General features: G+C 46.5%; 1 protein-coding gene across 4 annotated transcripts in view; it reads left to right on the top strand.

The window, feature by feature from the left end:
• The window catches only part of GBF1 (golgi brefeldin A resistant guanine nucleotide exchange factor 1), a 209,099-nt gene that overhangs the window by 94,868 nt on the left and 98,313 nt on the right, over positions 1–15,918 (top strand). For 2 of the 4 annotated variants that reach the window (XM_015424300.1, XM_015424299.1), the window contains exons 5-9: positions 4,116–4,234; positions 4,612–4,720; positions 5,337–5,397; positions 10,977–11,031; positions 12,366–12,464. In XM_015424300.1, coding sequence (XP_015279786.1) covers positions 4,116–4,234; positions 4,612–4,720; positions 5,337–5,397; positions 10,977–11,031; positions 12,366–12,464 — 443 coding nt within the window. The remainder of the gene's footprint in view (positions 1–4,115; positions 4,235–4,611; positions 4,721–5,336; positions 5,398–10,976; positions 11,032–12,365; positions 12,465–15,918) is intronic. The other 2 variants (XM_015424302.1, XM_015424301.1) reach the window with 1 other exon arrangement.

Below are 15,918 nucleotides of genomic sequence, written 5' to 3'. Positions count from 1 at the left end.
TTGTTTTATTGGTTTTAAATTGTATATGTTGTTTTTAACTGTATTAGAGTATTGATGTTTTATTAGCAAGCTCTTTCTTGCCTTGTTAGCCGCCCTGAGCCCTACAGGGAAGGGCGGGGTTTAATTGTTTTATTGGTTTTAAATTGTATATGTTGTTTTTAACTGTATTAGAGTATTGATGTTTTATTAGCAAGCTCTTTCTTGCCTTGTTAGCCGCCCTGAGCCCTACAGGGAAGGGCGGGGTATAAATTTAATAATAAATAAATAAATAAATAAGAAGAACAAATCAGTCAATCCTAAAAGAAATCAACCCTGACTGTTCCCTGGAAGGCCAGATAATGAAACTGAAGCTCAAATACTTTGGCCACCAAATGAGAAGGGAGCACTCACTGGAGAAGACCCTGATGCTGGGAAAGATTGAAGGTCAAAGAAGACGGGGACAACAAAGGATGAGATGGTTAGACGGTGTCATAGATGCAACAAATATGAAATTGAGCCAACTTCAGAGGACAGCGGAAGACAGGAGGGCCTGGCGGGATCTGGTCCATGGGGTTGCGAAGAGTCGGACTCGACTGTGCGACTGAACAACAAGAGAAGTGAGGGGGAGCAGAGCTATGGCGCAGCGACAGGTCGGCACCAGGAATTCCTCCTCCTGGATGCCACTGGCTCTTTGTTATATTTAGAGGAGTTTTCAGGGGATCCTGAGCGCCACTGGACTCGATCCGGGGCCCCTGTTTGCGGCTAAAGCGGGTGGAAGCCCCGGATCCTCCCGAAGCAAAGAACGAGGAAGCGCAGTCATGGCAGCCATAACTGCACCAGCTGTGTATGCTCTGAATCAAGAGAGTTAATCTGAGCCGCATCAGTGACATCGATGAAGAAATATACCGTAAGTACCTGAAAAAGCATAATTGAAGAAACCGACGACTTTCTCTTTAAGCCCCTTTAAAATACACTGAAGAGAGTGTGACTCCCCCCTTTCATTTGCGGAGCGGCCGGGATGATTTATACAAAGAAAGCTGAGAGAAATACTTTCTGGGGCAAAGGGAGACTCTTGTTTGAGCTTCTATAAAATGATTTTAAAATCTTTTTTGGAAAAAGAAAGAAAGTTATTTCGATTTGACTCTGTTACTTTGTGGCAACTTTTTATGATGTCATGCTTCATTGCCGGGAACGGAGGAGTTAACATCTGACTTGTGCTGAAAGATCCTTCGCTGCCAACAGCTCTAAACACCGTCAGCTTTGAAAAGATTACTGACAATAACTAGCAGAGAGTGTGGACTGTGCTGGGACTATTGATACTGTTTTAAAGTGGAGGGACAGGACTCAAAAAGAAAAATGCCAGATGATGCATGCCTAGAGAGCTCTGAAGAAATTAATCAGCTGCAGGTGTCTTGGGAGGAGTTTCGGGCTATGCTTGTGAATGAAGTCACCCTGGCATTTAAAGAAGCTTTGGAACCGGTAATGGATAAACATGCTACAAAATAAGCCAAACTACAACACAGATAAAGGAACCTCAGCTTCAAACAGTGCAAGAAGCAGAACAGCACTTATACTCTTGTGGTCTTAACCTACAAAGGAGAATTCCAGCATCAAATTATACAAAATGCAGGACAATGTTATAGCCAAGCTGACTCAACCTACAGAGAAAAGGATCTTCAACACTCAAAAGTGCAAGACACAGAACAATTCTGCAATCAAGTTGATTAGATCTACAGTGAGAACAACAGATCTACTAAAAGACTGTCAAATTCTGGAATCCTCAAAGCTATATTCCAAAGAGAAGATGAAACAGAAGCTGTGGAAACCTCAGCCACCTTAAAAATTGGATGTAGATGGCGAATGTTAAAAGAAATCCCCTTCATCTATGAGGAAATGATGATGATCTTATTGAAAAAAAAGGAGTTATAAGAAGAAGAAAAGAATAAAGTTTTTAAAACAAGTCTGATTCAGAGAATCTCTGTTTTTGTGTAAAATGGATTAGGGAAAACTGCATTTGCAATTAGTTAATATTGGTTATAATTGAATGTATTCTTAATGCATTTATAAAATTATTGCCCATAAAATTAAGGAAGACTTTAAGAGAAGACAATATAAACAGAAGATATTATAGAATATTAGTGATTAAGTAAAAAAAAAGGGAGAGATCTAGACTATATATGAATAAATTTGGTTAGAGAAGGATATTTAGGTAAGGATAACAACAGAGGATTGTAACTCATTAGGATATTAAGGTTGGTTTGATACATGAGGCAGACTAGAGAATCTATTCTTGTTGACATCAAAATAATTAACACAAAATAAACCAGCACAAATAGAAATAGTATATAACTTGGTTAAATAGACAATTATAGTTTATAGAAGATTATTGTAGAATGTTTATCAGGAGAGAGTTTGTTTTTGTTATTAATAGAGATGCAAAAAATATAGAATGTGATTATGTAACTTTAAGATATATCCATAATTAGACTCATAGAATAGGATTGCTAAAAATCTTGATTGTAAAACATAGACTTACAAAAATAATTATTGATCATATGGTGGAAAATTGGTATATAGATATATATGTAAGAGGTGATCTAAGAGATATGATGTTATCGTTATTACTCTCATTTTTGTTTGTTTGTATGTTTGTTAAAAATAATTAAAACATTCAAAAAAGAGAGAGAGAAGAAAAGTGAGTGCAAAATTCCCTCTTGATCTCTGACTTCTGACTTCATCTCATCCCTTATATCTCTGGAAACAGCAAGTCAGTGTGACATTAATCTCCCAGAGAGAAGAGCCTTTGGAAACTTGACTAGGCCCAAAAGCCTGAACTAAACATTGAAAGGCCAAGAAACAGCTAAGCGAGGCCAGTCTCTCGCCATCCTCAGCGCAGCGTGGGTCCTAGTTGAGCCATTTGGCCTCTGGTGCTGGCATGGTGGAGCTCTGTGGCATTTGGCCCTGGCCTTGGCCCACCACAGTGCCATCTAACACCCTGAACAAGCATCACAGAAGCCAAGGGAGTCTCTGGCCTGCCCCAGTCTGAGAGCTGCAACTCCTGTTGATGACTCCAGCTCACCTCTGTGCGAGCGAGCGAGCGCCTTGACTGCAGTGACTGAAGCGTCCTGCCTCGGAGTCACTAGCTCCCCAGTCTCCCCCCCCCCCCCGCCTTCGGTGATAGCTGTTTGCTCTCAGTCCCCACTATGCTTCCTGTTGCCATCTTCATGGCAATACCTGATATGCAGCTGTTCTTTTTGTACCCTTTACTGTTGTGGACACTACCTTCAAGTCATCAAGGGGAAAGCCTCTGCCCCAGATTGCCCAGGGACTCTGAGAAGGTTCTCGTCTGCCCTGCTCCCCACCCGGTTAGGGTACCTGGTCTTGGTTTCCACCCTCTCGTCTCAGGGCTGCTCTTCAGCCACAGTGAGGCAACGGAGAGCCCAACTGGCCAGAGTGGGGGGGGGGGGTTCCTGGTCCCTGCTGCTCAGCAGGGCTACATCCACACTAGGGTCTCTGGCTTTTCCTAAGTGCCCATCAACAAGAAGTCCTAAGGCAAATGGAGAGAGCAATGCTAAGGATACGATTGCTGAAGTAGGCAAGGGCGGGGGCACTCGTAGGTGCTGCAGAGAGCGTCATTTGTCTCCCTGTGTTCCTCAAACACAGAGGCAAGTGGTCATCTCTGTTGTAGTTAACCCAGGGGCCAGTTCCCGAATCCTTTCATTCCGGTGATTTATTGTCCTGCAGATTCCAATATGCTTTGGGGGAGGTATTGATATCCATCTGTACCTAGGTAAAAAATCACTGGGTGGGGTAGAAATACCAAAATGCTCATGACTTCGTAAGCACTCAGGCTTGAGAAAGCCAATTTCTGCACCCCCGTTACTGACTTCCATCTACTCTCAACATTCTGGACCTCTTGGATTGTAATCAGCACTCCTCATGCTGTTTTGGGAGGGGAGGAGGTCATCTTTTGTTCAAGGAGAGCATTTAGTATTCTGTTTCTAATAGTAATGTGAATTAGGCTGATTGATGTACAAGAAAGGGTGTTTGTGTGTGTGCAGGTAAGAGTTTCATTTTGCTCTTGACACAGATCCCTTTTGGTCTGACCTTAGCAAAATTTCTCCTGTGTCATACAGATTCTAACCACGAAGGCACAGCTGAGGGAATGGAGAACATGGCAGATGCGGTCACGCATGCCCGATTTGTGGGCACAGACCCTGCAAGTGATGAGGTGGTCCTGATGAAGATCTTGCAGGTACTTTGGCCATTTGCAGTTTGTTCTGCCATCTTCTTCGCTGGAGACTGAATAAGCAAAGAGCAACAACATTTTTTTGGCTTCACTGAACCATGTAGCTTGCATACCCAGGCAGATATAAGTTTTTGATGTGCTGTTGCCAGAATCAGAGTTCTTTTGCTGGTAAATTTGTATTACATGAAGACAAAGTTGTTTAGACACCCTTAAGGGAATGAGAACGATGGGTGGGATGACAGGTGAGGAAGAACTGGTCCCTTCTTCCATTTAGTTGAAGATTGCAAAACACATCTCTATTGTGCGCAAATTTCTTGTCTAACGTGTGGAAGTCACTGAGATATAGTGTCGTATGTTGATTTGTTGCTTTGTTCTTCCTCCAGGTCCTGCGGACTCTTCTCCTCACTCCCGTTGGAGCTCATCTGACTAATGAGTCCGTCTGTGAAATCATGCAGTCCTGCTTTCGTATATGCTTTGAGATGAGGCTCAGTGGTAGGTCCTTGAACCAATAGTGTCCAACCATTCCTGGGTCGAGAGGACTCTTGCCGGTGACTGAACCAAGATCAAGATGGGTGGCCATGTTAGTCTGTCTGTAGAAAAGAGTACGAGTCCAGTAGCAGCACCTTATAGACCAACAAAAAAGGTCACTGCTCAGTTCTTCAGATACAGGCTGCCTCTGGAGACGTGAGCAGTGACGCATGAAAGCCACATGCCCTGCCACATGCTTTGTGAGTCCTTCAGGGGCTGCTGCTCCTGGACCCTTGCTCACTTCTACTGAACCACTATCTGCAGTGTTGCTGTGTGTTGGAATGCAAGCGAGCATAAAATATGCTAAGTTGGCACAGTCAAGTTTCTACAGCTTAATAAAACTCCGGGGTCTCTGCACCACGTTTATGCTTAGCCACTTCCATCTTCCCCCACCCTTCAGCTCTGTGGCGCCACTTACTGTACAATTGCACGTTTTGCTGCACAGCTGAGGCTGGAGCTGGTTTTAATAAATCTCTGGTAATCCTTTGTAAACAACACTTGGAGGAAAGTCTGCTTGGAGAAACCTCTAGATAATATCACACTGAGTAATGACACCTGTGTTATTTGTTTTTGTCTTCAGAGTTATTGAGAAAATCTGCAGAGCACACTCTGGTCGACATGGTACAGCTGCTCTTCACAAGGTAAACCTCCTTGTGTTTGTCTCGGTTCTGCTTAGATGGCCCTTCCAAGGGCGGGAAGGTTCCATGGGTGGGGGGGTGTCCAGAAAAGGAATTGAGCCCAAGTGTTATCTGGTCTTGCAAAGCTTGATTCTTCACGCAAACTGGGTGTTCTCTGCCATTGGGTTATGTCTTTGTTTTGTTTGTTGGCCTTTTATGCCACCAGTCTACATCATAGAAGCAAAGACACAATGCCACGTAAAATCAAATGTCATACAATAACACAATAACATTAAACCCAGTACAAATTAATGAATTAATCAGTCATTTGCTGTTGGACTGGACTAATTTTTTTAAAAAATTGTTTGCCTGTGGAAAGTAGGCAGACTGGTGGGCTCAGACCGTTGACTGGGAGTTCCCACTGTGAGGGCCTTGTTGTGCGTCTTTGATGACTTACCTCCAACCCCAAGGGATCTCAGGAACCACAGCAGGACAATATAGGAGGAGGTGGTGAACCTTTAGTAGGAGAAATCAGCAGTGATGCAACTTTCCTTATTATGATCTGTTGAGAGGGGAGTTTTGTACACCAGAGGTGCATGGAAAGCAAATTCTGTTACCCTCTTCACATGACTCCTGGAAGCTGCTTTTCACATTGGCCAGAGTTAGACAACAGAAGTCATTTTCATCGCTAGATAATTCAATCATCTGTGCAATGCAGTGCCTTCAGCAAAATTACAAATGCAAAGCTAGTAATGATTAGGGGAGGGGTTGCAAAATTCTAAAATTAGAAAACAAGGGGTGGAAAGATGAATATTGATTTACTGTGCTTCTGCGCCACTTTTCCTTGTTGCTCAAAGCGGTTTACAATAAAACAAGCAAATTAAAGTTGGCCACAAAGTTGACATATTGAAATATTAACACAAACACTGTTTGAAACCAAGTCAAGAAAAAGCCCCTGTCAACAATACAGCCTTACCCTGCTGCCACTCCACACCAGTTGCCAATATTAGTCCCATTATTGTTAGTGAAGCTTTCTTACACCATGTCAGACCATTAACTTGTCTCACCCAGTACTGTCTACTGTTACTGGCAGCTGCTCTCCAGGGTCTCAGGCAGAGGTCTTTTTCAACCCTTAACTAAACTTGTGCTGGGTAGGTTGTCATGGGAACTAGACTCAGCTGCATCTTTTCTGGCTTCTTTTTTGCCTTCTACCAAGACAAGGATGGGGCTGCTAGAAAACTGGTCTAGAGTTGCCTGACTGTCCGCATTCCTTCCTGTTTCTTGTCTTCTCTGCCTTGCTTGCTTTCGGCATGATTGTTTCGATGCCAGTTTATGCATGAATCTAGTTTTGATGTCCCTTGGCTAAGCACAGTGAGACAGAGAGTGCCCGCTTTGATCCCTCTGTTGCCCAGACCACACTCAACCATCTTATGAAGAAACAGACCAAGCACCTGGTAGTTACACACACAGCTGGTGAATTTTTATGAGTCGTTCTTTAAATAAATAAATGTATAGTCAATAATAAATGAGGTGTACTTAAAGGGCATAGAGACTAGGCTTGGACCACAACTCATTATAGACCAATCTTACACCACTTATGATCACTGGCTGGAAATTGTAGTTAAACCAGAAATACGAGCGTTGAGTATGAAATCCAGAGACTGACTAACCTGGGCAAAGCACCTGCATCCATGTGCCTCATGTGACTCGGCCAGGCTAGGTGTCTCCATCCATGTGTGTTTTCATAAGAACATATGAAGAGCCCTGCTGGATCAGACCAGTAGTCCACCTAGTCCAGCATCTTCTCTCCCACAGTGTCAGGTACCCAGTCAAATCACTCTCCACACACACTTTCTTCAGTGAATGTTTTATTTAGAGATATGGAATGCCATGGGTTCAAACGCTTTGTCAGGACTGGAGTGCAAAGGTGGGAAAGGGGCATATAGATACAACCCTAACATTCCATTCATACATGTCAGCATTGCTACAAAGACCATGAAAGATATACGTTCAACAACTAGCCAGGCACAGACTCTACTTCAAGGACATTTCCTGTGTGAAAGATGTCTTTGAGGTCCCATGGAAGAGTTACTGAAGGTAGCCTCCCTAAATGCCTCCCCCCCCCCCCCAGGAATGTAATGGCAGGCTAGGGCAAGTGATAAGGGCGCAGGGAGCAGCAAGCTAAACAAATGTCAGGGTGCAGGAAGCAAGCGGGATTTGTTGTTGTTGTTCAGTCGCACAGTCGAGTCCGACTCTTCGCGACCCCATGGACCAGATCACGCCAGGCCTTCCTCCGTCTTCCACCGTCCTCTGAAGTAGGCTCAATTTCATGTTCGTTGCATCGATGACACTGTCCAACCATCTCATCCTTTGCCGTCCCCGTCTTCTTTGACCTTCAATCTTTCCCAGCATCAGGGTCTTCTCCAGTGAGTGCTCCCTTCTCATTGGGTGGCCAAAGTATTTGAGCTTCAGTTTCATTATCTGGCCTTCCAGGGAACAGTCAGGGTTGATTTCTTTTAGGATGGACTGATCTGTTCTTCTTGTAGTCCAAGGGACTCTCAAGCGGGATACAATAAGACAAAATATATTGGGTAGAAATACAGCAGGTACAGCTGGTCAAATGTCCGAGTCTGACACACAGTGGCCAACTAGTTCCTCTGGAGGGCCAACAACAGGGCAAAGAAGCCAAGGCCTTCCCCTGATGTTGCCTCCTGCCTCTGGGATTCAGAAGATTAGTGCCTCTGAATGTGGAGGTTCCCCTCAGTCACCATGGCTAGCAGCCATTGATAGACTCTCCTCCATTATTCTGTCTAACCTTTATAAACCTTTATCATGTCCCACCTTTCTTGTCTCTTTTCTAAACTGAAGAGTCCCGGACTCTTCTTCAGCCACTCCTCATAGGGAAGGGTGCTCCAACCCCCTGATCCTCTTGGTTGCCCTCCTCTGTACTTACAGCTGCCAGCTCCCTCCTCCGTCTGGTTCAGCTTGTTAGTCACCCATGTGTGGGACTGCACAGAGACTGCACAAAGAAGATAAGCAGATTGCTTACCTGTCACTGTTGATCTTCGAGTGGTCATCTATGCAGTACCACAATCCCACCCAGCCTTCCCCACTGATGGCATCTCCTGGCCACTTAACGTTTTTTGATGGGACTGACCGGTAGCGGTCGAAGGAATTGAGTGGGAGGCAGCTCTCCCCCCCCCTTTATTTATTTATTTATTTATCTATCCATCCCAGCCCAAGGCCAGCTCAGGGCGGCTTACACAAAATCAGCAGAAAACATTTAAATAGTACAATAAAACATTTAAAACAGTATTTAAAAAAATACAATTCAATAACACGTGCTAGTTTCGCTATTATAGAATTCTCTCCCCCCCCCCCCCCCGGGGACAGATCCTCCCGTAGGTGTCTCCCAGGCGCCCCTCTGGCGGCGGCTGTGGCGGCAGTTGTTCATGGAAGTTCCAGGGCAACAGGGCTCCTCACCCTAGTCGTTAGAGGTGGTGGCGGCTCCCAAGAGCCTGGCGGGAGAGCTCCATTTTGCAGGCCCTACAGAACGGCCCTGATCTCCTCTGGGAGCTCATTCCGCCTGGATGGAGCCACCACCATGAAAGCCCATGCCCCCTGGTTGTCACCAGCCTGGCCTCCTTAAGACTTGGGAGGGCCAGTTGATTCTGGGTCCCTGGTAGCAGCACTCCCTGGGGTACATGTGGGGAAAGGTGGTCCCTCGGGTATGTAGGTCCCTGACCATAAAAGACTTTAAAGGTAAGAACCAGCACCTTGAAGCGAATTCGGTATCCTATCAGCAGCCAGTGCAATGCCTTGAGCACAGGCTGGATGTGCTCCCGAATTGGGAGTCCCATCAACAGCCTGGCCGTAGCATTTTGCACCAGCTGCAGCTTCTGGATTTGAGACAAGGGCAGCCCCATGTAGAGATCATTACTGTAGTCAAGTCTCGAGGTGACCATCTCATGGATTGCTGTGGCCAAGTAGTTGTGGTCAAGGAAGGGGACCAACTGCCTAATCAGCCGAAGATGGTAAAAGGCTGCCCTGGCAATTGCTGCTACCTGGGCCTCCATTGTTAAGGAGGCATCTAGGAGCATTCCCAGACTCCTGACCTCCAGCACTGGCACCAAAGGTGCCCCATTGAAAGTTGGGAGCGGGATCCTTACCCACGGACCACCCTGACTCAGGCAAAGGACCTCCGTCTTGGTCGGATTCTGTTTCAGCCAGCTCAGCCTAAGCTAACCAGCCATGTCTTGTAACACCCAGTCTAGATCTTCCGGTTTGGAGTCAGACTGACCGCCTAACAACAGATAGAGCTGGGTGTTTTCCACATACTGGTGACATCCCAGCCCATGCCTCTGAGCAATCTGGGCAAGGGGGCGCATGTAGATGTTAAAGAGCATTGGGGACAACACTGCCCCTTGGGGCACTCCACAATCCAGTGGGTGCCTCTGGGATAGTTGATCCCCCAGCGCCACCCTTTGTCCCTGACTTTGGAGAAAGGAGGCAAGCCACTGCAAGGCCAGCCCCTGGACCCCATTGTCGGCGAAGTAGTGGACCAGTTGCTGATGGTCAACTGTGTTGAACCCTGCTGACAAGTCTAACAGCAACAGCACTGCCCATCTACCCTGATCCAGATGCCTCTGGAGGTCATCCGTGAGGGTGACCAGTGCTGTCTCTGTCCCGTGACCCGGGCGAAAGCCAGACTGGAAGGGATCTAAAATGCACAGTGCGTGTCTGCTCCCCAGGGTGGGAAGAGAGCCCGCCAAAAGTTTTCTGAGCCAAGCCCTGGAATATTCTCCGTTTGAGGTCATGCGCAGGTGCCCAACCCATGTGTGGGACTGCACAGATGATCACTCGAAGATCACCCGTTACAGATAAGCAACCTGTTTTTTCCCTTTTGCTACCATTGCACCCTGAATTGATGGTTTTCATTTCTGAGAATTGTTAGTAGTCTGGGGATTGAGATTAAATTGAAAGATTTTGTAACACCTGTATTTATGTGCAGCTGCATATGATGCATGAATATTAATGAACAAGTGCAGCTGTATGGAAATCCAGTCTTGCCCTTTTCACATGTTCCAAAAAGACACTCAACCCAATATAAGGGATTCACACAGAGAAAATATTTTCTTCTATTGTATTAGTCACATGATTATGCCCCTGTGTAAGCCGCCCTGAGCCCGTTCGCAGGGAGGGCGAGGTAAAAATGCAAAAAATAAAATAAAAAAAATAAAATATGATTATAAATCAGAAACTGCTGTTTCAGATGTATTTTAACCAAGCTGAAGATAGCATCATTCAGCACTAAAGAACTGATACAGATTTGGGTCTGTCAAGCACTAACTGGATGATCTGGTCTGACTAGTAATTTTTTGAAAATACCAGTTTCAGTCAGACCGCTAAATTTTCCTGTCACTGTGCATTGAACGGCTGGGATTGATGCTTTTCTGATGATTACTCTGGAGTGTAAATTCTAATGGGCAGAGGCTAGAGAAAGAACATTCAGAGTTGCAGTTCTAGCTGGCAACAGCCAGACCAGGAGTGGGCATTCTGTTACTCTCTTAGCCTAATTTTCCTTTCTGTTTTTGTTGTTTCAGGTTATCTCAGTTTAAAGAAGAGCCTAAAAGCTATGTGGGGACTAACATAAAGAAGGTAAGACCCCAAATACACACCCCAAAAACCCAGTACTTGCTCCTGTGCAGGTTCCTCTGCTTCCGAAGGCATTTAGCTACTCCGCTGTGTTTCTTTGGAGTTTATTAAGCAAAAAGACCAGTGAAAGGTATTTTGTTGCTCCAGACGAGGGACATCTGTCCCCTTGTGGGCCCGTGACATTGTTGGGGCCTGGGCTGAACCCAGCCAGAGGCAGCGTGGGCCCAGGAGGGGGTGCCTGCCCCGATGAGTTGCTTGGGAGACTGGGCCCAAGAACCAACTCTGCCAAGTGATCAAGGGAGGCAGATCCGTGCATGCATCAGTACTGCAACTTGGAACCAAGGAAAAAAACTAGGCTCTGTGTATCAATAGCCTCATTAATCCGAGTACAGCCACCAGTTACTCCACATAGTCTAAAAGAATATATGGTGTCCCTCTGTGAGGTGGAGGTCTTGCATTTTTCCAGTGACCGACATTTTGTCCCAGTTCCTTTTGTTTCATTTTCTACTGGGAAGGCCCATAAATGCTTCACAGTACGTATTACTCACTCCTCTTCCTAAACAGTTGCAGCAGAAGAACTAGGGAAGGTAGATGAATCTTAAAGATAAACAACAACAAAACACCCTGAAACAAGAAGTGACACGTCATCAGAAAGCTCTTAAATTGTTTTATTATTTATGCAACATTCTCAGGGTTAAGTGGTGATTTTCCAGAGTATGATAGGTGGAAAATAAACAGGGTCTTACCGTAGATGTGGTATGGTAGCACTGGTAGCCATACAAGAGAAGAAACTGAAAACTTCTTATCCTTTGTGCATTTGCAGGTTTGGCTGGGCAGAGGAGATGAGGACATGTAGTGCTCAGAGTGTTAGACTAGGTTCTGGGAATCCTGGGTTTGAATCCCCACTCTGCTGTGCTTACTTTGGGAATGCAAAGATTTCTTCCTTGACTGATGTCCTAGAAAATGTTCTGTTATTGTAAGCTCAACTGGATTTGTACCAGCAGGGTCTGTGTTACTTTGGGAGGTATTTTGGTGCTTGGTTCTTGCAAATATTTATACGGCACGGAGGCAGGCTCTGTTCATGAGAAAGCTGTGTCACACTGCAAAAGAAAAGCTTGACTGGTTTTCTGTAAGAGGATGCGTCCAGAATGCTGCATGAGAGCTTTTCACCAATCAGCTGGTGGCTTTTAGGAGCTCTTAGGGCTTCAGCTTCCAATCTTACCGTCCTGCCTGACTTTGCCATGTTCTTAGCTTCATTCCTTGCATTGTTACATTGATTCTCTTCGAGTCCAGCTTCCTTTTCTTTTTCCAAATCATACATGTGACTGTCTTCACAGATTTCTCCATATCTCCTCAACAGACTGGAACTTTGTAGTGGGGAACAGTCCAAAGCCCTGAACCAGTTAGAGAGAGTACAGCTCTTTCAGAAACTGAAGGTCTCTCTTTCTCTCCTTCCCTTCTGCATACAGTGGGCGGGTGTGGGGGGGGTGTCGCTGTTTTGTGGAGCAAAAGCTTTCCTTCCTGTTTCTAATGCAGCATGGCTTGGGGGAAGAATGCATGCAGCAAGCTGTGCTTCTGTGTGGAACTGTGTTGGGAGAAAAGCTTTCCAGAGCAGGCAGTAGAGCCAGCTCGCTGTGTGGCATTGCAAGGATCCAAAATTCTGCTGTCAAAACGTTCAGAGAAGTTGTGGAAGACATAAGCCAGGGTTGGCAGATGCTACTAGTGATCAGTGCTTAGGTTAGACTCTGTTGGCACTAGCACAGACTGCCCTTGAAAGCTCTTTTTATGGGGGTATATAATGCACTGAACTGGAGAAATTGCTTGGCATGAGGAGGATAGATAGCCATGACTGTTAGGACGGTTTTCTGGCTACAAACATGAATGTGGTGAGCCTTTATGCATTGCATGAAGTAGAGGAAGTAGAGAAAGATGTGGCTTCAGCATTTTTGTTGTTCAGTCGCAGGGTCTGCTCTGTGGGGTTATTTAGCTAGAACGAGACCCAGGTTTCCAGTCCCTGACTGTGGACCATGGTTGACAGGGAATCCTTCTTCTTAAAGTTGGAATGGCAGTGCACAAGATATTTCTTCATTTTTCACCTTGACAGGATAGTCCTTCCAGGAGCCTCATGTAAAAAAATTAGTCTGTACATCATACTTAGACATGAACACAGAAGGACTTCAAGACATGAACATTTGAAGCTGCCTTACACTGAATCAGACCACTGGTCCATCCAAGTCTCACATTACCTAATCAGTGTTCCCGCTAAGTTGTGGCAGGGTGCGCTGGCGGAATAATTTTTAGGCTGTGGCGCATGGATTTTTGATTGAGTGCAGTGCAACAAAATTCTCTCCTGGTTGCTTCCTTTTCTGGGGCTGTTGCTGCCTCCCTCGATCTCATGGGAGAGATACAAAGCCAAAGTGACCCGGGGGTTGCATCAGACTATCAACCTGTGCTGGGGAAGAGGCTTGCAAACACAGGGCTTGGCTGGAGCCATGGGGCTCCCTCCCAGCCCCTTCCTCATTGAGCCCCCTTGGAGAGGCGGGAGGGCCTGATCTCTGTTGCATTCCTCAATACGGTATCATGGGCTGGGCTTGGGCTGAGAGACAGAAGTCAAGTCCGGTCCAAGGTCGTTGCCAGGAGAGTAAGAGTGAGAGCCAAATCGTGAGTCTGAAAGAGGGGTCAGGAAGCCAGGAATCCGAGCCAGGGTGGGGGTCTGAGGACAGGACCTGAAGGTGGATGCGAGGTACGCATGGAGGTGACTCGCTGCTTCCACAAAAGCCCAATCCTTTTTTTTTAAGCCCCCGGAGGGGATTTTTTATTGCATTTTCTATAAACTACAACGAAAAAAAGGGAAGGGAAAACTACATCTATGGGATAAAGGAAAGAAAACCAAACTAAAAACCCAAGAATAGGAGATCATTACAATAGCTTGTATCAGTGTTAATCTAAAATGCTATGATTACATTGAACATAGTCGATCATGCTATATTATTTATCTTTAAAACCATTGTTTTCACTATTTAAAGAAAATCACAAGAGCATCATTGATAACCTTAAGGCCTTAAGGCACAACTCAGAGTTCTTCAGCCTTCATTTTGCTTTATCTTTTCTAATCCTTAATTGATATTCTCGCTTAGGGGCTGCTGCTCCTTATTTTAGAGACAGCGTCCTCATTGGAAGTAGCGGAGTCCATTTCATCACTCGGTTTGCTGTCTTCTTCTTCTTCCTTGCCGTCCTCATCGGACTCTACCAGTTGCAATCTCAGGGTTAGGAAGAGCGCCTCAATTCTCCAGCAACGTGCTGGCGAAGAAGCTACCTTTCAAAGCCATGGCTAGGAGCCTTTCACAAAGGTTCCGGGGGGGTGGCGACCAGTTGCCCCCCCAACCGCTGGCGCGCAGATCGCTTCCCCAGGAGGTCCGGGAGAAACGTCCGCTATCGTGTCGCCATAAACCGGAAGTCCACGAGAGCCCAATCCTGAGCTCATGACATACCGGGGCAGGGGGGAGGAGAGAAAATCATCCCACAAATCAGAGTCACAATCTGGGGTCCAAGATCTGGGACATTTGGGGAGAAGGGGAGCTGGGGGGGGAGGGGTTGCAGCTGCAAAGTTGGAGGTTGGAAGTGGGGGGTGTCCACACAGACCCCCCACCCTTTGGCAAGACCTTCGGGAAAGGAGGGGGAGGGGCTACATGGGTGCTGGATGGGAGAGGCCTGTGCCAGCTGCCTGCGGCCTGCTCTTAGTATTTCATATTTTATCTCTTGGACTTCTGTCCCACCCTCCCCATGGGTTAGGGTCAAAACAGAGAAAACCCCAGACCTGCTGCCCCTCAGACCCCCCCCCCCCTTGGCAAGGAGCTGTTGTGGTGAGGAGCACGGAGGCTGCCCTGTCTCTTTGCACCACCGACTGCCACTGCCACGTGGGCTCCCAGGGAGAACACAGGACAGGGTGGACGAGGTGGACGGCACTTCCCGCGGGGCACACCAATGGCAAGAATGCCCATTAGAAAGAAAGGGGGGGATTGGTTTTAATAAAGACTGAGATTGAAAAGAAAGGGAGAGCCAAGAATGCCCGTTGGCTCCCTTGGAATAACATGAAAGGTTGCAAAGGATGCCAGGAAGCCAGTAATGGGAGTGGAAGGAGGGCCCCTGTGGCTAGAACGCATGCTCTCAATGTGCAGTTGATAGTTTTGAGAGTGGGAGGAGAGCCCCTGGGAACAGAGTGAGCACGCTTGGTCAGGAATCGATGGGTCAGTTCCTAGGAGGGGGAGTAACTGTCTCGGGGGGGGGGGTGAATGACCTCATGGAGAATGGTATTCTAGAAGGACAGCCGTGTTTGTCTACGGCAGCAAAATAAAACAAGTCTAGCATAGACTTGCCAGCTCCAGGTTGGAAAATCCCTGGAGAATTGGAGGTGGAGCCCCAGGGGAGGGTGGGGCTTGGGGAGGGGAGGGACTACAGGCGGGGGGGATCCTGCCTCAGGGTCCGCCCTCCAAAGCAGCCCTTTTCTTCAGGGGAGATGATCTCTGTGGTCTGGAGGTCAGTTGGGATTCTGGGGGGGGGGGGGGCTGAAGGCTGACAGCCCCAGAGTGACATCTTAAAGACTAATAACACTTATTCAACAAAGTTTCAGTCCAGTGGCACCTTTAAGACCAAAAAAGTTTAATTCTAGGTATAAGCTTCCAAGTGCATTCACACAGATTTATAGAAAATGATTGGGGGGTGGGGGGAGGCAGTTGAGGCAGACAAAAGCTTGCTGTGGAACCTTTAAAAAGTCTTTTGTGTGTAATCCTCTTTGTAGGGGACTAGAAAGACAGCCCCAGGATGGAAAGGAAAAGCCCCTATGTTGAAGTTGATGGTCAAGAAAGTTGTGCAGCTGTCCCAAATTTAACT

This window comes from Gekko japonicus, unplaced genomic scaffold, assembly GCF_001447785.1.
Source record: "Gekko japonicus isolate JY-2015 unplaced genomic scaffold, Gekko_japonicus_V1.1 scaffold2432, whole genome shotgun sequence".
Classification (NCBI taxonomy): domain Eukaryota; kingdom Metazoa; phylum Chordata; class Lepidosauria; order Squamata; family Gekkonidae; genus Gekko; species Gekko japonicus.
This window is presented reverse-complemented; position numbering and strand designations above follow the sequence as displayed.